Below are 22398 nucleotides of genomic sequence, written 5' to 3'. Positions count from 1 at the left end.
CGGTTTTCAAAATCGTTTTCATATATTCTCTCGATTTAAATTTTAAGTTTTTATAAAAGAAATCCGGAATTCGATTTTTAAAACCTGTAAGTTTACCTTGACTTTGTATTACATTTTCGCTCTCCCTTTTGTTTTTCATTTTTCCCTTTTCTATTCGCATTTTGAGGTGTGCGTTCACCCGGTTCTAAAGGATGACTCATGTCAGCCGACCCCAAATCATTTTGGGATTAAGGCTCTGATGTTTTTTTTTTTTTTAGAGGTGAAAAGATGTATTACATAAGGTTCGGACTCTCGGAGCCCTTAATACATCCATTACTAGTAGCTAAAACAGTATGAGGAATTCAAACTAATAAACCTAAAATAGAATGGAGTAAAACGGAATATTGATAACGAGCGATTGCACCAGCTTCACCGTCAAAACTAACTTTCAGAGTCCGCTGATAAATACGAGCCGTCGGGTGACAATAACAAGGTGTACTTACGCTCTTGCGAAAAGAACGTAGATAAAAAAGGTGAAAAGCTAGACGACGAAGTCTGCCATCAGTAGAGATAACTCTCCTACACCAAAGAAATCGAACCCAGTGATCATAGCACCAACAAACCAAGAAAACCAGCATGGTAGATGAGAACAAGGACAACCCCGCAGCCAAACTCCACTCCACAGGGTCCAAAAGGCACCGACATTGATTCCAAGACTGCAGCAAACCCCAAATGGTAGCGGGACAGGACACTAGGACACCCAAGACCATTGAAAGTGAGGCTTTCTCAAGGAGATCTTTATTAAGGAACAAGATAAAGAAAATAAACAGATAAAAACAAACATGACATTTATAACCAAAAACATGGAAAAAGAGGAAAAAACCACCACAACCACCAGACCCAACACTACAAAACGCCCCATATTGAGACTGCCCAGTCAGACCAAAGCAAAAAGAATGGTTAAGACCAATAACACAGATGAACCCGTGTCAAAACAGAAGAAAGAGTCTCCCTAAAGTCAACAAATTCAGATCAAAAACTCCCACAACATACCCAAGCCGACAGACAAAACCTAACACAACAAGTCCGGAAAACCGCAAAGCCCCAAACGAACCTTAAAAAGGCGACACAAAAGGACATGCAAAACCCGAAAGATGGGAAACACACTACAAAGCCACCCTTTACACCAACCGACTCCTCCCACGACCACCGCCACACCATGCAAACCGACCAAACAAAGATCGAAGAGACACTGACGGACACAACGGAAGAGGAAATGGGACCGATAGGTGGAGGAATGGGGGGATCACCATATCTGACCCAAATCGCAACCACATGAGACAACAATGCAACAGAAAGATGAGCCATACTCATCGACACAAGCAACACAAGACCAAAAAACCAACCCAGAGGTGGGGGGAATGGGGGGGATCACCCCTGGGAGGAAGACCAAAGAAACGGAGACATGACAAGGAGACGGGGGAGGGGGCATGCAAGACCACCAAAAACCGGGGAAGGACAAAAAGATCAAAAAGACCCGAGAAGAGGAACGAAACTGGCTAAAAGGAAGACCGTGCAACGACAAAAGCCAAAACGTCGAATGATCGGACAAGGGAAGACGAAAAAGACCGGAAAAAATGATCGAATCGTTGACCGCGACAGAGGAAAAAACCCCATCCAAAGAAAGACGATCGGAAACCAAAAAGTAATTGGTTTAACCAAGAGGCGATGGTCCGACCTCCGGAGATGGGCCAAAGAATGGCCACATCTCCGGAGAGGCAGTATAAATATAGGGGAAAGTAGAGGGGTAGGTAGCTAGTGGTGGAGCAAGAACGGAAAGATGAGTTTTTTTGGGGGGTTTATTTAGAGATGAAATTTAGAGAGAGAAAGGATGAGAAGTTGAGAACCACTTTAAGGCTCTGATGTTGTTGTATTTGCAGGTTAGTCTTGAGAATGGTATGATCCAGGGCTTTGATATTTGGGGTGCTAGTTCTAGTTCTAATTCAAATTCAGATTTAAAGACGAATTTCACCATTTATGCTCATGAAAAGGCTGCTAGTTCTATCTCATACAATTTCTCATCTCCTAATGCAAATGTTCATTCTTATTGTTTAATTTGAAATTTTGAACTGATTACTAGCTTTACCCTTTGCCTTACTTTCCTCTTACTGCTTTTCGCAGCTCCTCGCCAGTGGTTTTGTCGACAAAACAGTGAAATTGTGGGATCTGTCCAATAATCAGCCTTCTTGTGTCGCCTCTAAGAATCCGAAAGCATTAAGTGTTTCTGTTGATCGCTACGGGTCTAGGTAGACCAAGCAAAATTGATTTGACCATACCCGATCCTGAATTAACCGGTCCTAAAAAAGTAAAAATGACCGGATCCGAGATGACCCAACGTCTAACCCATTACCAAACAGCCGAAAACAACCTAAGCCAAATTGACTCGTATCTGAAATTATCCAATAAATGATCACACTTGTAATGATCCAAACCCGTAACGACCCAACCCTATTCTGACTCATCAACCCGCTTGTTTGGTCTTGATCACTGATCTATGATACGAAATAGCTCACTTCTGTCCGTAGCGATGGCTCTTACTTTTTTTACTGTAGATATTGCGAATTTTGACATAGCATGACATATCTGAGTACGTTGTGTTTCTCCGCTTCCTTGTGTTACAGGGAGTTGTATCTGAGTATGTTGTGTCGGAGGCTGGGGTCACTAAGAGGCGTAACAGTAGCAGTAGCAATAGCAATGCTAAGAGTCATTGAGATTCTCATCATAAATTTCGGTCCTTCTGTATTTTTTTTTTCTTATGCCTTCTTTATTCTACTTTCTTTTGCCCTCGTGTACACTACTATATAGGACTGGGAAGAACAGATGTTGTAGTCTTGTACTGACCCCAATGAAAAGGAGTACTAAATGTATATACACAAACGAAGTATAAATCACCCACTACAACTACACAAATTCTTGTTTGTGACGGCACATATCCGTCACTCACGGACTCTTGAGTGACGGATATCATTTTAACTCACAAAGTACCCACTTTTTCTCTCTCTGCAACACTATTCATGTGGTCCCCTTTCTCCACTAACCCATTTTGTTACCATTTTAACTCACAAAATATCCGTCACAAATGATAACCCGTCACAAGGAAAACCAATTGCTACAACTAAGAAACACAATCCGAAGCGACAAGGCTCAAAAAACCCATTGTGAACATACTCCTGCTATGTATGTATATTTTAAAAAGCATTATTATAAGGCAAAGGAATTAATCTGTATGTCAAGTTTTAAATCAGACAAGCGTACACCCCAACTATTGGTGCAGGAGAGGTCGTTGCCCATAAATCAACACGAAGCTTTATAGCTCTCTTAAGAAGCTGTCAGCAAAACAAGTTTACCTCTTTCGTTCTGCACACTTAGGGATGGCAGTGGGTCGGGGACCCGACCCAGACCCTGAGGGTCGGACCCTAATGGGTCGGGTATGGGTCTCATTTTTTCAGACCCAATGGATATGGGTCGGGTATGGGCCTTAAGAAAATATTTCGGGTCCGGGTCCGGGTCTAAGTTATGAGACCCATACCCGACCCTTAGACCCTTTATTAAAAAAAAAAAAAAAAAAAAAAAAAAAAAAAAATCAAAATCACAACTTTTCTGAATTCATACTGGCAGACCGTAGAAACCCAACTAAAGTCTCTTTCTCTTCCCTCATCCCATAAAGTGATAAAACTCAACCAAACTCTTCTGACAATACCACCACTCCACCACTGACACAAGAAAACCACCACCACAAAGACGATACGCGACCGGCAACCACTTCTCTAATAGGCGCGACCGACAACCACCATTAACGGCAGCGGCCCGACGGTCAGATGGAGACGGCTATCAAGTACGGTATTGATTTTTGGGTTTCGAGTTTGATTCTTTCACATGTATTTGGATGTAAAATTAATTTAGGTCTTCTTTGTCTTTCTTAATCTCTTTGGTATGTATATTGGATTTGGTAGTGTACAATAGAGATTAATAAACTCATAATATTAAAGTAGTATGAATTTTTTTAATATTATAGGCCCCATACCGTTAATCCCGTTATTCTAAAAATGGCGGAAACTCGGACCATGGTAGACCAGACCCTACCCTTACCCATAGGGTCCGGGTATGGGTCCTCAAATTTTAGACCCTTGCGGGTCTGGGTCGGGTACGGGTCCAAAGGGAAAATCTCGGGTCCGGGTCTAGGCGGACCCTACCCAGACCCTACCCATTGCCATCCCTATGCACACTACAATGCTAATCTTAAATATCCCATGAATAAGCCACTGGGCAATAATACCTTGCATAAGAAGCATTCAATTTCCATTTTAAATCAGATTTCAAGCAGCACTGCAATTCTGCAGTTGTGTTATTGAACGCTTCAGCTTTTCGCCAAAGCAGAGTTGTGTATAAATCCTTACTTCGTCATACAACTATTTACGACAACACGGTCACGTTCATATCACTACTTGAAGATGGTATCCAGAATAGAGAGAAAAATAACATATTAAAAACACAATACAACAAACGATAGATCATAATTAGCTTCGTTCTTGATATCTCATTATCAAGCAGTCTGTATTTGCTCAGTAGCTCATACATACATCCGTACCTAACAAGTTATAGAAAAAACGTCTAGCGCTACTAAAGGCTAAAGCTCATGACCATTTCCTACTTCATATAACGACAGACTTTTTGTAAGAATTAACAAAAGAAAGAAACTTAGGCAAGTCCACACGCTTAGCATACCATATATCACCAATCCCAGTCACAACGACAACAAGCTCCAACAATTTGGAGCAAACGAAAGAGGAGACAACGGGAAAATAATTGCAAAATTTCTCTCATATCATGTCACAGTCACCAATGTACATTACGGCAAAAGCAATAGTACTATATTTCCTTCCTGTGATTGTTGTAAGAATGATTCATGTGAAAATTGTACACACTTCTGCCCGGGGGGGTTGGGATACAAAGACATGCTTAATGCCAATGTACACAATTGTTCCTATTTGCCGGTTGAATGAACAAGAGGTCCCAACTTGCTTAGATGCAAAAGGCAAAAAGATGGTTAACTATAGTAGAGATGAAAGCCCGAACCAAAAAAAATTAAGGAAAGAATATAAAGAATATGTAGCCGACGAGCTTTTCTACCATAGTTCGTCATCAAAACTTCTTTCAGCTGTAGACAAGAGAACAAGTCAAACATTAGCTAGAATATTCCAAAATAATCAAATTATTACACAACTATTCTCTTGAGTCTTGATAAGGTGGTCTCATATTCATATAATGTGAGACCAACTCATTTAACTACAATCTATTTCCGTGCAATAATTTTTTTTACAATGAATCGGATTATTCGTGATCGAAACCTGATCCAATCACTTACGGATCAGCAACCCAAATCCAAATCCGATCTATATCCAAAATTTTAAAATCCATACCCAATCCAGTATATTTTTATATGGTCCAAATCCATATCCGATCCACAACATAATCCAAAACCCGATAAGAATTCCTATATTGCAAAAAACTTTCAAGTCTAATAAAGCCTTTTTTTTAAGAATTTTGATTGTATCAGGTTCGGGTATGAATGGGTTCGTAATAGATTTGGTTCGGTTTTCCAATAGTGGGTTTGGATGTGTTTTTGAATAAATAAATCGGGTATGGGGTTCTATAAGTTGGTTTTGATCGAATTTTCCCTTTAGTTCGATTCGGTTTCATATCCCTGCTCTCATATGGGCCAATTCCATAATAATATTAGCCTGAAACTGTCTCATATGAGAATTTGTGAATGTCGTAGAGGGGAAAATAAAACACAAAATGAGACCTTACCCGAAAAACATGCAGCTTAGAGTGTAATAGTGATTCCCAAGGTAAATTGAGAACATACGGTAATAAGCAACATGACCATTGCTCGTTCTTACGACATCTTCAATGCTTGTTTCATTTGTGCAAGTGCTGCAGGATGCATTCTACCTATTGCAGCAGTAAAGGTCTCTCCATGAAGAGAAGCACATGTTTGGAGGTTCTCTCTCACAGCATTCTCTAGTGACATCTGATTAATAGGATCCGAGGACTTGATCTACCATGAAATATGTAGATTCATCAGCCTAGGCCCTAGAGTCATAAAATTGTTCCCCCATCCCCTCTTGTCACCCTTTCTTGAACTAAGTGACTTATGTTTAGTACTCACCTGCCTCTTCTTGAACTCTTTACTTGGAATAGTTCCTTCAATCTGAGGCCTGATGGAAGTTATGATATCACCACTGAATAAGGAAAGACCAATAATAGAAGGGAGATGGGGTAAACAAATTAACAAAGTCAGTTGATAAGCAAACAAACGTAAATGAGACAGTCGTACATACGAGACCAGCCCATTAACCCTATAACTAGATAAAGAATATATAAGGATACGGATTGGTCTCACATGCTAGACCATCTTATACAAGACTCACAGATAACTAGCCACCTGAATTTAGGAAAGCCTGAATATGTTATAGTGTCCATACCTTGACTCTCCCTCTGATAAGTCATCATTACTTCCCATTATCACACTGGTACACACGCTGGGTAATCAAAACCAGAATCAGGTCCATGTTATAGTTTCTTTTAATGAAAATGAATAAACTCATTTCCATCATCACACTACCTCAATATCTGATCAAGTTTATCGAGAACTTGGGGCAACCTTAAGGACAGGATGATTGAAAGAGCCAAGCCAATAGTCTTTCGCTGTACAGAGGTCATATTATCAACCTGTATCCAATGAAGTTTAACTGAGCAAAGATATGACAACTAGCTTCGTAGTTTATACCACAGAATATGAGAAGTAGCTTTGTTTCTCAGGCTTTTCAGTTTTCAGTAAATAAAAGGCTAATGATAATGAATGAAAGATGGTAGAAGTTCCCAACTAAATCAGCCAGACAGAACAGTTGACATAAATCATCAATTCTACAGCACTAAATCATACTGTACACGAAAGAGCAGCTTTTTCTCATGCTAAATTAAGAATCAGCCTTTGGCACAAGCACGTGGATAGAAGGTCTGACAATGATGTCGAGATTTTTCGTGCAAATAATATGGAGTCATGGACTAAGTCGTTAAAGTGTATCTGATCATTTAACTTGCACATCCGTAAGTCGTAAAAAGACATCCAGCCACCTATGTTGTTATGCTCAAAAAGGATGTTTTTTAAGTTTGTAAAATGCAGAGCACCGACCAATGGACTCCGAGAGGAATATATTTACCCTTTCGATGAAAAAAATGTTGACCGCTAAGAAAGGGCTCAGTAGCCTATGTTACTCAAATATTGATATAATCACGTGCCCGCCCCACTCAACACTCGGACATGAGTACGAGTGTTTGACCAGCCCACTTCAGCACTTTACTATAGGCCAAAAAAAATTAAAATTTTCATAAATTAGTTGAGCCCCACATTTGAAAACACACCCATGTTGAAGGTTTCTCAGTCAACATAGCTAAGAGAAGGAATATATTTATGCTTCCAATAGAAAAAAAATGTTGACCACTAAGAAAGAATTCAGTAGCCTATGTTACTCAAATATTGATATTATATATCACATGCCCGCATCCGTTCCTTGCCTTAGCTGAGAGCCCTTGGGCTAGTGTTGTTGGCGGTGGTGTGTGTGCGTGCACTGAGGAATAAAAAAAACTCATCCCTACATCCTAAGCTAGTCAGCTATAATTTCTTGTTAGACAGTTGGCCATACGACTTCTCCCGCACAGTAAAATATGCAGGAGATGTTAGAAAAGCAGATGACCTTTTGAGAAGCACGCACTACACAGGAAAATGCGCAGTCTACTGACCTTTTCTAGCCATATATCAACAAGGCAAAGAAGTATGTTTTCTTCAGCAGGAAATCCAGCACCTTGGAGTAGTAACAGAAGGGAGGGGTCCGATGTTAACTGTGCAAGGTAATTGGTATTAGTCACCAAAATTCTTGCCAGTATGGCAGCTGCGGAAGATTTTACAGCTGTTTTTGAAGGTTCACGATCATCTCCTCCGCACAGACAGACAACAATCAATTTCTGAAAAACCATAGAGAAAAATCAACTTGATAATGATATAATTAGAAAAGAACCCAAATTTTTAAGCAAAAGATATACGCACCTGAAGAGTGCTGCTGATAAGAGGAGGTACTTCCATAGGGTAACACTGCAATGCAACAAGTACCAACTCTCAGAGATACAAAGAATCACGAGCAGAACTACATTCTAAATATTTAGTTCGGGGTTTTTTCATTACAGGATATCAAGTAACAGAGGAATGAAAGCATCTTCATCAGAAACCATTTGATTTACACCTCAAGACAAAGGAAACAAATATGAGGGCACCTCTAAGAAACAATTGTCAAAGAGAGAGACAGAAGATACAAAAAGTTTTGTGTATGACCATCGTCCCTCGTATGGTCAAGGAAGATAGTAATTTATATTACACGTGGTAAGGTTTTAAGGTTTTGGAGGAAGCTTTTGACATGATCCGATAAACCTCACCTGCAGTGTTTTGGATTCTTACCATGTAAGACAGTCTTACCCAAAACTATTCCTGATTATAATGAGAGCACTTCATTCTCTAAGCTGAAAGGGTTACTTGCAAATTGGAAGAAACTTGTCAGGTTTTATTAGGTGTTGTTATACATTGTTCATTTTTACAGCAAGTGAGCGGTAAAGAGGCCAAATTTATTGAAAAAGTAAGTTGGACTGGCATTAAGTGTAAGTAAGATCGCTTATTCTAGAATTTTGCAAAGATAATGTGACATAACCCATTTAGTGGATGCAGACTGGAAGCCAACCACATAAGACTAAGAACAGTCTTAAATTTGGGCAGCTACACCGCCACAATTGAGTTATCAAGGTTTTGTTGGCCGTATTTATTCAGCATCTACTGAGATCACGCCACGACGACCGATCAAGGGATCAATCTCAAACCGTGATGTAATGCAATGCTAAGGAAGTGCTACTAACAAGAGAAATATGAATACACATGATCACATACGACGCACTCTTCATTCCAGCACTGGACGCAATACCTAATGTAGGAATAGAAACATTAAAAAAAAAAAAAAAAAAAATTACAAACTGGCCAATAGGCCTCTTCATGTTTTATTTTTCTTCATGTTTTAATTGACACGCTTTTTACTTAGACAAGTCAGTAACATGTACCTGCACTAAAATATCAATGACTGGAAGGACTGAGAGAAGGCCTCTATCATTTACATTGCCAACTATCATGTCCAGAAGCTGAGCTACATTAGAAGCATGCCGGCGCAAGAACTCAATTCCGCCCAAGATTATGTAGTCCTCCACTATTTCAACGGCAACCTGCATTGCAGATGATGACATATGGAAGCTCGCTGACTTTGTACATGCTGAAGAACACAATCAATTACAAAAGTTCACGAACGAAGCTAGTAACATGAACTTTGAAGAAAATCTAACCGTTAGATGATCGAAACTTCTTTCAATGATATCTACAAGACTTGGGAAGAAATCTAATAGCTGGGGAACCATTGATGGTGCATAAGCGAGTGTTGCCTCCCACAGCTGCAAAATTTTGCTGCATGATAAGCGTTCCATGTAGATTCCAGATGACACTAATGAGAAAAGACCGGAGCTTGTAAAACTCACCAACATGCTGTCCTCCAAAAGGTTAAGCTCATCCGGACCATTCACATCTATTCCCCTTTGCAAAATGGGCAATAGAATGGTGTAGCAAATAGGTGATTGATAACCAAGAGCCATTACAAAGTTCCTAAGTGCAAAAAGAAGCTGCATTTGAAGAAGACTTTCTCCAGATGACTCCTCCCAGACCTTAAGAAAATAGAATACTGTTAAAAAGATAACAATCTTACCTGAACTAACTGCCTAAAACAGCAATTGACTTATTCTCCAAGGCAAACTTGAAATAAGACACATAATTGGAAAGAGAAAGATTACAAAAGGTGCATCCTACTTATATACAAATCATATTCACCACATCACCCACAATGGAAGCATATAACCCTTTAGTGAGTCTAAATATTTCAGAAGCAGCAATTCCTTGGCCATTGATATTAAAAACAGAAAAACTGGCTTTTGTTACCATTGGCATTTCGAATTTCAAAACAATTACCAGAGCAAGAGAAAAGGGAGGGGGTTTTAGAGAGATGCTTGTTTAGGAAGCTGTTGACCAGGGAATGTAATTTGGCATGGATATGTGATTGCTATTTTTGAAGAATCTGTTGCTATTTTTCTCTTGTTTTACAATTTTTTTTAAATGGTTTCACCTTCTTATTCAAAGATTGGCTCCCCCATGGTATGAGAGTGGTTTGGCGCTACCTTTTTGATGAATTGGATAAAAACATTCAGTGAGGAAGAAATGATCAAGGCCCATCGAATGAAGAGGATGTGTTATCTAAAAGAATTATGCAAATAAAACCACCATAGGTTATATCAAGAGACCCATCGCACAAGTTGTAAATAATTTGGCTTGGAGATGCAAAGATAAAGTCTAGTCAGTACCTTCTGGAAGAATAAGACCAATTTGTCAGCATATGGAATGACTTGACCAATGTGGCCAAGTAGGACAGAAATCAAATTAAGGACCTGGACCTGACAGAAGAGCAACAGAAGTAAAAAGCTGATAAAGAATTCATTATGAAAGCTAGCATAAACTCAGGGATCAAAGCCAAAGGAGATTCGAGATTATGAAATAATCACCAAGACTAAAAAAATAGAACATTGAGACTTAAATGAATAGAAGTTACTAGGATCATTTACAAAACCTCCAGATAAATACAAGTATACAAATGAATATCGGCTCCAACATCGAGAAAAGATATAACAAACACATTCTGTCATCTCTGTTTGTGCAACAAACTAAAATGGTGTTTCACTAGGATATTTTTCCATAATGAACTCTCTTAACATCTACAGGAAGGCAATGTAGTTGTTAAGATTTATGGTATGAATTGGGAATGGAATCAAGGTACTCATGTTACATGATCTTGAACGTTTTTCTCCTCTCGCATAATCATCTCAATAAAGGAAAAGAAAAAGTTATGTGGCTATGTTCATCTCTTAATTGAACAATCATTTCTACCAATAACATAATAATGTCCTTCCTGAACTAACATATATTTAACTGTTCAAGGCAATATAAAATTTTAGTGTATAGATTTTTGCAAGTTCAGCTTCAGACAAATAACAATCTTCAAGAAATAAATTCATAGTCATTTTCATCTACCACATCAATTTCAATTCAATGCATGAGCTTACAAGGATCACCAAGAACTTTAAAGTAGAAACACAAGATACTACAATTGTACAGAAAAATTGACCTCATAATATCAGAAGAAAAGATACTGTCCAGTTTTAACGGAGTGGAAGATATGTTATCATCTTGGCTTTTACGATATAACAGACTTAACTAAAAGTTTCGTAAAAACCCTCTACGCTTCTTTTTCATGACGTATTCACCTCATCTGCGATTCAGGTTAATTTGTTAACAATCTCCTTGTTATTTCACGGGAAAGGCCATGAACGTCAAATACCTGTTATCCCACCACCACCACCATCATCACCACCACCACCACCACCAACAACAACAACAACAACAACCACCAACAACAGAAATAATAAGACAGCCAGAATAACGACATACCTTAGAGTCAAATTCCAGAACTTCCTCAACCAGCTTAAAACACAAGTCCCAACATACAGGAAGAAGATCAGTAAAGTCTTTCTCAGAAAAGTTCGAGTCTTCGATAAGTAAGCACAACGTCCTACATGCAGCCAACTGATAGAAGTACACCCAAACTACTTTAACAGTGATATCATTTGGGCATTAAGAAATAAAAAGAGGAGAGAAATAAGCTGGCAGGACAGAGAGCAACGAATATCAGCGAAAGTGAGAAGGATCCATACCCTAACAGCAAGGTCTCTATCCTGGAGCAGCTTGATGCCAGCACAGTAAACTGCTCTCTTGGTATCATCCTTTATCTGTCAAGTTGGCTAAACACATTACTAGCAAAACTCAAAATTGTAGAGGGAAGTAAACTGAAGTAGGCAGCTTCTGGCACCACTTTAGCCAGCAAAAAGGACTACATATATTTCACGTTTCCAGCTATTTTATATAGGAGCAAAGATGAAAAAATATGCTGCATACCAACAAGCCCACATATTCAAATAAAGTGATGATATCAATTAAAGAAACTAAAGATTCCTATTTTTAGCATAGATAGGCGACGAGATATTTGTTACAAGACCGACAATGAAATAAATTTCTCATTTAAAAGATTGTACAATAAAAATTCAACCCAACCCCAACAAAAACTTTACGATGTAACTAACAAACTTTCATGTGATTGGCCAACTACTTTGAATAGGAAATGATAACATACATTTCAGAATGGAGAACCTCGGAAGCATCTAAAAACATAGTTAACGGTTTAGAGCCTCAAATATCTCAATTTAAATAAGTAAAACAAGGAGTGACGATACCTCAGAAACCCATTGACCAAGTATTAGTGCAACTTTCCGATGGATGATACGCATGTTAGGATGATCATTTGTCAGTTCTAGTGACAATGCACCATTAAACCTGAATGTTAATAACAAATCAGACAAGCTAAATGGAGTAATGGATCATAAATAAAAACTTTTGTTTTGAGCAAAAAAAAAAAGTAAAAAATAAACTCTTTTCAGGGTTTTTACTACCTTTGTGAATTCCTTAATCTACCTTTGTGGCTTCAATAAGAAGAAATATTAGCGTTCATATTCTCTATATATTTCTAATTTGTGCCTAACATTTACATCTAAGACGCGGAAAAACTTCACCAAAAATAGAACCAAGTCACTTTCTCTCATTTGCTGTTTCAAGACAAATTTATGACCTTTTCCGCCAAATCTTTAACCACTCAAATTACGAAGGCTACCCCATGCTATGCTACACAAACCCTCGCAATTCCTTTTGGAAGTTCAACACGGGATTGTAAAGTCACCTAGATACATTCTACTTCAAAATCAACCTCATCGTACGTTCAAGTCATCTCAATCTGGAAGAAACTAGTACTTGTACTGTAATAAGAGTGTTGAGCAGTAAAATACATAAAACTTGGAAAAAAGGAAAAGCACACACCAGTCTGTGAAGCTTAGGTAGTTTGAGAGTTCATAATAAACATATGCAGCTGCTCCATATGCAGCATCCTTGAGAAGCAATCCAGCAGTAATTTCAGTCACAGAAGTAGGACAGCTGTTCATTGCTTCTTGAAGAATAGAGACCACAACAGGACCTAGCAGCTACAAGAAAATCACAAAACAGTCATTATCACAACGGATCTTCGTGTCTGCAAGCAATGTACATTTGTAACAGTATGTACGCAAACCACCCAGATGAATGTGAATGGCAACAAAAAGACTTTCACTTCACCTACATGGCTGTACTGATGAAATAAAACAATGTAGAGCGCTTCAGCACAGGGCCTTAGTTTCTCAGTCCACTGGACCATATCTTGTTCATGATGAAAGCCTTCAGGATTCTGGGTCCACCCTTCCAAATCACTTGCTGATAAAACAAAGTACCTGTATGGTATCACAGATATAGCTAAATACACTAAAAAATATTAAACCTTACACCAGTTGAGAAGGAAATATAATTAAAGTCCAGCCACATTATCCATCTATACTGTGGTATAAAAATGCTCCCACTATGTGATGAAACCCCAGCTACATGACAGAACTCCCAAGACACTGATAAGTTATTTCCATTATGAAACAGCCCATAGGAAAATGTTGATACTTCAGCGGTTCAGCCACATCAATCAATGTAACAAAATATCTCCGCTAACTAACCATTGATATCACGACAATTTATACCACCTGTTATTTTAGATGAAAATATTGGGAAATATGTATATATATATATATATATATATATATATATATATATATATATATATAGAATTAGGATCACATGAGTCCACCCTATCTTTTTGAGTCCGTGAGTCCATGATACAATATCACACGTTATATTAAACAATATCACAGCTTATACTACAAAAAAAAAACGTGATATTGTTTTGTAATACAATATCACACGTTATGCTAAACAATATCACGCGTTATGCTAAACAATATCACAACTTAAACTAAACAAAAAAAAAAGTTTTCGAGAAAAAAAATAAAATATTCGAAAAAAAATTCAAAAAAAAAAAATATTTTGTGATATTGTTTTGTAATACAATATCACACGTTATGCTAAATAATATCACAGCTTACAATATCACACGTTATACTAAACAATATCACAGCTTACGCTAAAAAAAAAAAACCGAAAAAAAAAACACTCGTGATATTGTTTTGTATAGTGCGTGATATTGTTTTATGGACTCATGGACTCAAATATTTAGGTGGACTCTCTCTCTCTCTCTCTCTCTCTCTATAGACCATATCACAGCTTACAATATCACACGTTATACTAAACAATATCACAGCTTACGCTAAAAAAAAAATCGAAAAATAAACATTCGTGATATTGTTTTGTATAGTGCGTGATATTGTTTTATGGACTCATGGACTCAAATATTTAGGTGGACTCTCTCTCTCTCTCTCTCTCTCTCTCTCTATATATATATATATATATATATATATATATATATATATATATATATATATATATATATATATATATATGTTTGTCGATAAAGAGGTCACAAACACAAGGGCTATATAATGGAAAAATCAGCTCAAATTACAGATCTTAAGATGAAGTGAAGACTAAAACACTGGGTATTTTATCATTTCTAATGGAGTCAATTATTCACTATGCTTTGGTTCTCAATTATGACGAAACAAAGTAAAATGGTTCACTAAACTGTTTGAGCTTACTTTGTTGTAAAATAGTAATCATTCAATGCAATTTTTGGCACTATTTTCATTTTATGTTATCTCTAAACACTCTTCGTGTTGGTTAACACGGGGGTAAGACCCAGATATACCAAGACCGCCATCTCATGAACTATCAATACCACATTTTTATATCATTATCTATATGCAAATGTGTACCTGTTGGAAAACATGGAGGAGGTATTTAAAGTAATTATAGGACATAGTAGCATGTTTATAAAACAAAATAAAATTAAGCTAACAACAAATGAAGCTACACTTGCACAAACTAGAACAAAATCTGATGAGCTAACAATAAAGTGTTAAATAATGCAAACGGGTCTAGGCCACAATGGAGGAGAGAGAGTCCGCTTCATAAGCCCAACGAGGTTCCACTCATAAACCAATTGGCAATAGAGGGAGTAGCCCCTTAGCTTATAAAGTAGTAAACTCTCTCCTCTTTTATCTATGTGGAACACTCACACGTGGAACTTATTGGGTTTCTTCATACTCCCCCTCACATGTGATGCCCACTTTAAATCAGACCGGAGCCATCAATGGATGAACTTTTCTCCGACTGCAAACAAGCTCAAACCGGGCCAAATAAGAGGTACAGAAAGCCTTGCCCAGCTGGCAATTAGAGGGCCAGTTAGTCATCATACCCATCATACCCAGGTCATGGGCTGTGATACCATGTGAAAGTGGGCCTCCATATTCTACCAACTCCCATGAATTATAGCAGGAGTGTAAGTGCACAGCTCGCTTAGCCTTTGTCATTGTGCACACCATTGGCTATAGACTTAAGCTTATAATTATTAGCATAATTTCTTATACTCCTACATAAAGTCCATAAAAAATGTTGGAAAAACAATCACCCAGTACCAATACCATCACCAGTGGACCATGAGAGGTTCAAATCATACACCCAAGGTAAATGCTATAGACTGCCATGTTCTTGTATTGACATTCATGAAGGCACCGAAAGTAGAACAAATTAAACGTTCGTGCAGATTAAAACTGTAAATATAGTTCTCAGAATTTACCTTCGGACAAGTACATTACACAAAAGTACAACACGGTCATTGGGGAAAAGTGATGCAAGAGTTCCAGCTATAGTAGAAGACATATTCTTCTTCCGCTCTTCTAACGTAACCGCATTTTCATCCACCACACGACCAGTTAAACTAGGACTATATTCTTTACATTCCAGTGTTGATTTCACCAAGACCATACACTGAATTATGAACTGCTCAAATGATACAAGTTCAGCCTCTGGATTGGTGATTTTATTCAAACAAAAATCCATTACTGGTACAAGGACACTCTTGTCACCAAATGAGTATGGATGTCTTGCCAGAAAAGCTATTAGAACCTTGATCATTTTTGTGCATGCCCTTTTTATAAAGTCCCATAACTTCGGATGTCGTTCATGGAAAGATGAATCTGCATTTGAAATATGTTTCAGAAGTACAATAATAGCAAGCACAATAGCATGATATTAAAATATTTATGCTTCTACTAAACAGGAAAATCATGATTCATTGCCAGAATAAGCAGCACAGTAGCTCATGCTTAAAAACCTAGCTTAATAATAAGCGCACATCAATAGCACAACCAAAAAAATTCTTCTAGTGAAATAAAATTCAAACTTTTAAAAACTGTGTAGGAGCACATATACTACCAGTTCAGGCGCAAGAATGCACTATCTAAGGCTATTGTAAGATGACTACAAAAAGTACCAAATTTCCAACAGACAAAGCTGAAAAACTCGGCAAAGGTTCCTTCCAACTGAACATTCGAAGAAGGTTTATAGGGGAACTACATTTAAAAGGGCAACAGATGGCCACTGCCTTCACGAAAGGACACTGGCCTTTGCTGCTTTCAGATAATAACTTGTGAATGGCCAGAAAGGTCGCAATCTCATCAATGATCAATCAATAAAGTGTTGCTATTACTAACCAACCATCCGCAGCTTTCAGAAATCTAGAAAAGCAGACTATATAATGAACAAACAGCCAATCGGATGGTTGTGTTTCTAGGACATGATATTCAAGAGCGTAGCTGGAACACATTTATGCAGCATTTCTAAAAATGAAGAAAGCAGTTCTATTATCCACCATTTCGCATTATCTACAGAAACGACATGAGCAAAATGGAAAGTAGAAGTTAACCTAAGAAGATTCATTATAGAAAAGATCCACAATAAGAACATAGTGGATAACTCTTTCACGAAGTAAACGAATAATAACACATTAATGGGATCTCAAGGAAAATAAATTGAGACAAGTGGATCACAAAAACAACTTAAGAAAGGATGGCGAACAAAAGTTTAAATAAGTTGATACACAAGATCAAAACCATAAACTTCGAAAAATGTAACTAAGTACACAATATCACCAAAGGAAAAGTAGCCATCGATAGTGAGACACCAATAACCTCATCAGATGCAGACTGTCATACAAGAAATCTTACAATAAGGAAGAATTGACTGAATGGCACTCAGCAGCACAGGAGAGACATCCTTCACCTGCCGAACTTCCTAAAAAATGGAAGCAAATCGTTAGTCAATACAACACTATTATGTGTTAAGACTTAAGATTATATTTGAAAAGTTCGATTATGGTGCACCTGCATGGATTTTGAATCACTCTGGTGCCCAGATATTGTAAGTTGGCGAATAATTTTTAAACACAAATACCATCTCTCACATGTCAGATAAAGCTCATTATGACGCTGGTCCGAAATGTTTGAACTGAAGTTGTGCAATTCAGAAAAACCATGTAAGATTCTCGGCACATCACTTTGCCAAAGATGCCAGCAATAATCGAAGAAATGGGAAGATATCTGCCCAAAGTCCAACCAAATAAGAAGAAATTATGAGAGACTAAGCAACGAATATATGATCAAAATAGTCACAAGAACACAAACAAGCCTTAGTCCCCAAATGATTTGCAGGTCAATGTTGGATTAAAGGATGGATGAAGAAGGCTACCGAGAAAGACAATTTAAAGAGGAAACCAAGTCAATGATAACAATTAAGTAATTAACAAAGAAAAGTTGCAAAAGAGGAATGAAATTAGCACAAAATGACTAAATTGAGCATGCCTCTGCATAATTCCGTTGGTCCGATGTTAGCCTCTTAGTTGACAGCTCCTTCAGAATGCGGAATAGAATTAGAAAAATTCTGTGGGATGATAGAACATCTGCTGATTGAAGCTGCTGAGCTAGAATAGTAAAAAGGTCAGGCCTGAGACAATAGACAAGGAGCTGTCAAATTTCAGGAAAAGAGATCATAACTCCCAAGTGCGACATATTCTACACAGTAGCTTAAAATGACAAGGAGAATATAGACCCACAAAGTACAGTACATTGCTTTTGGAAAAAAAAAAAAGTAATAACGTAAGTATAAGAATCTCATACAGTTTTAAACTTTTAATACAGCTAGCATATGCTCGCTGGATATATCATTGAGGATGAGTTATTAGATTGAATTAAGTGTTGTAGAAATATTAGAAAGTGGTTAATGTAATTCTCAACAAGATTGAATCAACCATCTTCAACTTCAAAACACACGAAGCAGAGATGGTTTAGTGAGGTAGTTTTAATTCTTGGTTATATTCGGAAGTCAACCAATTATATTGGAAATGTATGGAGAAAAAGGGGGGAAGTCCATAACGTAAATTATAAAATAAAAATGTAATAAGGTGAGTGATAATTAGGTAAAATTTTCATGTCTCCAAATCAAAAGTTCTATATAAGCAAATTTCTCCCAAACATTCGCAGAGGGACATGTCTTCATGAAATTCTTTTACTAGTGTATGGTATATCTGCCAACATTCAGAGACGTAACTAAGTAAGCATACAGAAATGCAGCTCCCTACTTAAACTGCTTCAGAGACCATTCCAATGGGTTCTCTCACATCAAATACCCAAATCCTAGAAACAACGCAGCTTTGAAAAGTCCAACTAACAGCCAAGATAATGAAAATACATCTAAGGGAAAGATTGATTTTGCAAAAACTCTACATTCACAATCAATTGAAACACTAGTAGACAGGGCAAGAGTGAACGGCCAAAGAGCAGTAGGGACTAGGGAGGGAAAGGATCTTAATCAAAATAGGGTGTTTAACCTAGCACTATTTCTAGGTCACCCAGTGCATAATCTACAGCAACTTCTACATAGAGGAATATTCTAGTCATAACTTTCTCAACCGTAACAGGGTTTTTACACGATTTACATGAGACAATTTGAGAAGGAAAAATTACTTTTTTACACAAGACAAGCGTAGGTACATATTTACTAATTTACATGAAACTTCCGAACAGAACAAATCTTTTCAAAAGCATAGAGCCATTCACAAGAGTCACAAAGAACAGCATACTACATACTCAAATAAATTTCAACAGTAATTCAAAAAACCATCTAGTACTGCTTACCACTCTTTAGGATAATCGAAGCGTGCAATTTTTGATATCAGTACAGCCAAAATCAAAGCTATCTGCAACATAGAACATATTAGTTCTTCGCAATTAACAGCAACCCAGAACAAACTAAACAGACTCCCATAAACAAATATTATCTATGTAGCCAACTTTATCATGTCATTCATAATACAAAGCACGATATGGAACATGAGATCCAGAGTACAGCCTATTTGGGATGTTGGATAGCTTAAAATCTAGAACTCTTTAGTCTACATATAGGGGACATGGAAATGCAAAGTTCACGCATAACAATAAAGACATTACCTTATCATTTTCCTCCCTCAAGTAAGATAACAGCTTTTGCCTAAGATATATCTTCTCTTCACTGCTTATCCCCCTGAATAAGGAAGAGATACACTGACAATATCTTCCTTATACAAATAAAATAAACTATGTAGACACACACTATGCCTTTTGTCAAACGGAATATACGAGACATTTTGGTGGGATACTCTAAACTGACAAATATAAGAAAAAAAATTGAAATCGAGAATACAACATCAACAGTTAAACATAAATCTCCCTCTAATTACATCAGAATGTGATTTTCCATCACATATGATGGTTTATATGTTAACCTAAAGCCTGAACACTCTTTTTTACTTTCCAGTAATCTTCCCAACAAAAACCCTTGCCCTATATTATGAGTAACTCTTGGAGGAAATATAAGGAGCCCAGCCTCTGAATAAAATAAGTAGATGGATCCTGCGGAATTATTACAGCTTGCGGCTTCCCTCTTTGTTCGCAAAGAAGTTCGTTAACAAAATAGTATTCTCATTACCTAATGCACTTCCATTGCCTACAATAGAAACGGGATCCCCACAGATGATGACATTATCAATCTAATATACTTCCTCCGTTCACTTAGATTACATTGTAAAATCGTATAACGAAAGACTTTAATGCCCTTCTTATGGAAAGTGGTGATTGCTGGAAGTTATTTTAGTGGAGGTTTTTAGGTAAATAACCACTAGGTTTTACAATAACGCTTATGTAAAACGTTTTTATATAAGAATTATTGTTCATTAAAATACACCTCACATATATTAAACAAACCTATGGAATCTAAATGAACGGAGGAAGTAATAAGTTATATTCCCTCCGTCGCAATCATTTGTTAACCTTTGATTAAAATATTCCTCATAACGAATATAAAACGTAAACAAATGACTGAGAAGGAAAAAGTACGTCATAGCATTTTGACAAGGTATCGTTTGCCACACGACAAAAGTTCTAAGACAAGGAAAGTTGCAATACCAGTACACCATCCAACAAGTGTCATTAGGCCCTGTTCTTTTAGGCTGAAAGGAGCTGAATTGAACTTAATGGAGCTGAGCTGAAGTGAACTTAATTGAATGGAACTTCGCTAAATTAAATAGAGTTGAAGAGTTAATTTGTGAAGAGATTAGTTGAATTGAACTATATGAAACTAAATTAAACTGGACTCAATAGCGCTGAGGAGAAATGAAACGAGCTGAAATTAAGCCTGAAAGAACAGGTTCCCAACCTCAAAATCGGGGATTCAAACACCTAATAATCCAACATTCCACATCTCTACCTATTTGTTTGAACTCTTGGTACAAAAAAAAAAAACTACAGAACGACTTTCGACAAAGCAGATATACGCAAATGGCATCCTTAATCTATTCCACATAATTACATTCCCAAATCCCAATCAAACATTTCCAAGCTGCCCCCACACTCAATTCCATGGCAACAACTATCTAGTATAGTTTTATTCGCCAAGTCCGACTTAAAGCGCTCAAAAGTAGCAAGGTACTCATAACACAACCCTAGTATAGTTACACAACTTCCAAAGTAAAAAACTTAATAATGCATCACATTGAAATTCAATTCAATGTTTCACAATACAACAAAACCAGAAAACGAACTAGAATCATACATGGAATCACGCCGGTTTCGCCAATAACGATTAATACTATTCTTGAAATAAACAGTGGCCATCATACGAACATCAACCTGAGCCGCCAAGTCAGTAGCAGTGATCACCTCCTAAAAAATGCATTCACACAATCATGCAACATAAGCATCAACCACTAAACCCTAGAAATCACCAATTCAATCAAAAATACAAGATAATCCTCACCATAAGGCAAGAACAAAAACCGGACCGATTTTCGGAGTGGGAGAGTGCGTCTTCAGCTGGCTTTCGGACATTAATGTCGGGACTAAGAGAGTTGGCGAGCAATTGGTACATCGCCGGAAGGTCGGAAGCTGAAAGCGCCATAATTTTGCGCCGTTTAGATTTGTAATTGAGTTATTTAGTGTGATTGTTGCGGCGGTGGGTGAGACGCGGAGAAGTCGCCGGAGATGGCGGAAAGATGATCGGCAAAAATGGAGGAGAGAGAAAGGGGAGATGGAGAGTGTAGAAGACAAGAAGTGCAGGTGAATTGAAGAGGAGAAGGAAAAATGGGATTGGAAATGGTGTGAAGATTGAAGTCTATAAATATTAGACCCTTTCATCCACTATATTTTTCCCCTTTCTTGTGGGCACAAGAATTAGGGGGCGTTTATTTCGTACAGGGTATGGATTTGGAATCAGGAATCATACACCCGGGTGGTATGGATTTGGAACTTATTCCTCATACCTTGTGTTTGGTTCATTTTTGAGTGGTATGGGTTTGAACCTCAATTAAGGTTAAAATGCGTAAATTAAAATATTGTAAATAATATTTTTCAATATTATAAAATCATGAAAATGATTATTTAATCAAATAAGTATATAAAAAATTGGATTTACAATATGCTATAATTTGTTTTTTTTTTCATATTTTTATTCAATTTTAGTTTGATACCCCAGGTATTAATCTCATACTCACCCCCCTCCTTGGGTATGAGAAACTCATACCTCATGGGTTTGAGGTATGGGTATGAAACCCTTGTATTTGTCAAACAAACATTTGGTATGGGTTTGGCTCATTCCAAACTCATACCTCATACCTTTTTTGTGTGAATCAAACACCCCCTTAAGGGCTTGCTTGGATTGAGGGT

The 22398-nt window shown here is 37.4% G+C and overlaps 1 protein-coding gene and 1 pseudogene across 5 annotated transcripts; one reads left to right on the top strand and one right to left on the bottom strand.

The window, feature by feature from the left end:
* Positions 1 to 2289, top strand: part of LOC141589972 (uncharacterized) — a 170151-nt pseudogene extending 167862 nt beyond the window's left edge.
* Positions 2290 to 4842: 2553 nt separating this feature from the next.
* On the bottom strand, positions 4843 to 21848 carry LOC141592022 (uncharacterized). Of its 5 annotated transcripts, none has more exons than XM_074412563.1 (24): positions 21494 to 21848; positions 21290 to 21399; positions 19651 to 19723; positions 19339 to 19400; positions 18007 to 18148; positions 17530 to 17745; positions 17374 to 17440; positions 15945 to 16344; positions 13452 to 13599; positions 13157 to 13317; positions 12520 to 12619; positions 11944 to 12018; positions 11681 to 11815; positions 10540 to 10629; positions 9667 to 9849; positions 9478 to 9582; positions 9202 to 9360; positions 8150 to 8194; positions 7846 to 8067; positions 6668 to 6774; positions 6528 to 6584; positions 6212 to 6284; positions 5851 to 6100; positions 4843 to 5197 (listed from the first exon to the last, which is right to left on the bottom strand). In XM_074412563.1, exons 1-23 carry the CDS (start codon positions 21632 to 21634, stop codon positions 5939 to 5941), a joined length of 3033 nt encoding a protein of 1010 aa, XP_074268664.1. In that variant the 5' UTR covers positions 21635 to 21848; the 3' UTR covers positions 4843 to 5197; positions 5851 to 5938. The 5 variants fall into 5 exon arrangements, with proteins under 5 accessions (XP_074268664.1, XP_074268665.1, XP_074268667.1 ...); XM_074412564.1 differs by having other exon boundaries at positions 6212 to 6260; XM_074412566.1 differs by having other exon boundaries at positions 6707 to 6774.
* Between the last annotated feature and the right edge of the window lie 550 nt (positions 21849 to 22398).

Source organism: Silene latifolia, chromosome 7 (genome assembly GCF_048544455.1).
Source record: "Silene latifolia isolate original U9 population chromosome 7, ASM4854445v1, whole genome shotgun sequence".
NCBI lineage: Eukaryota > Viridiplantae > Streptophyta > Magnoliopsida > Caryophyllales > Caryophyllaceae > Silene > Silene latifolia.
This window is presented reverse-complemented; position numbering and strand designations above follow the sequence as displayed.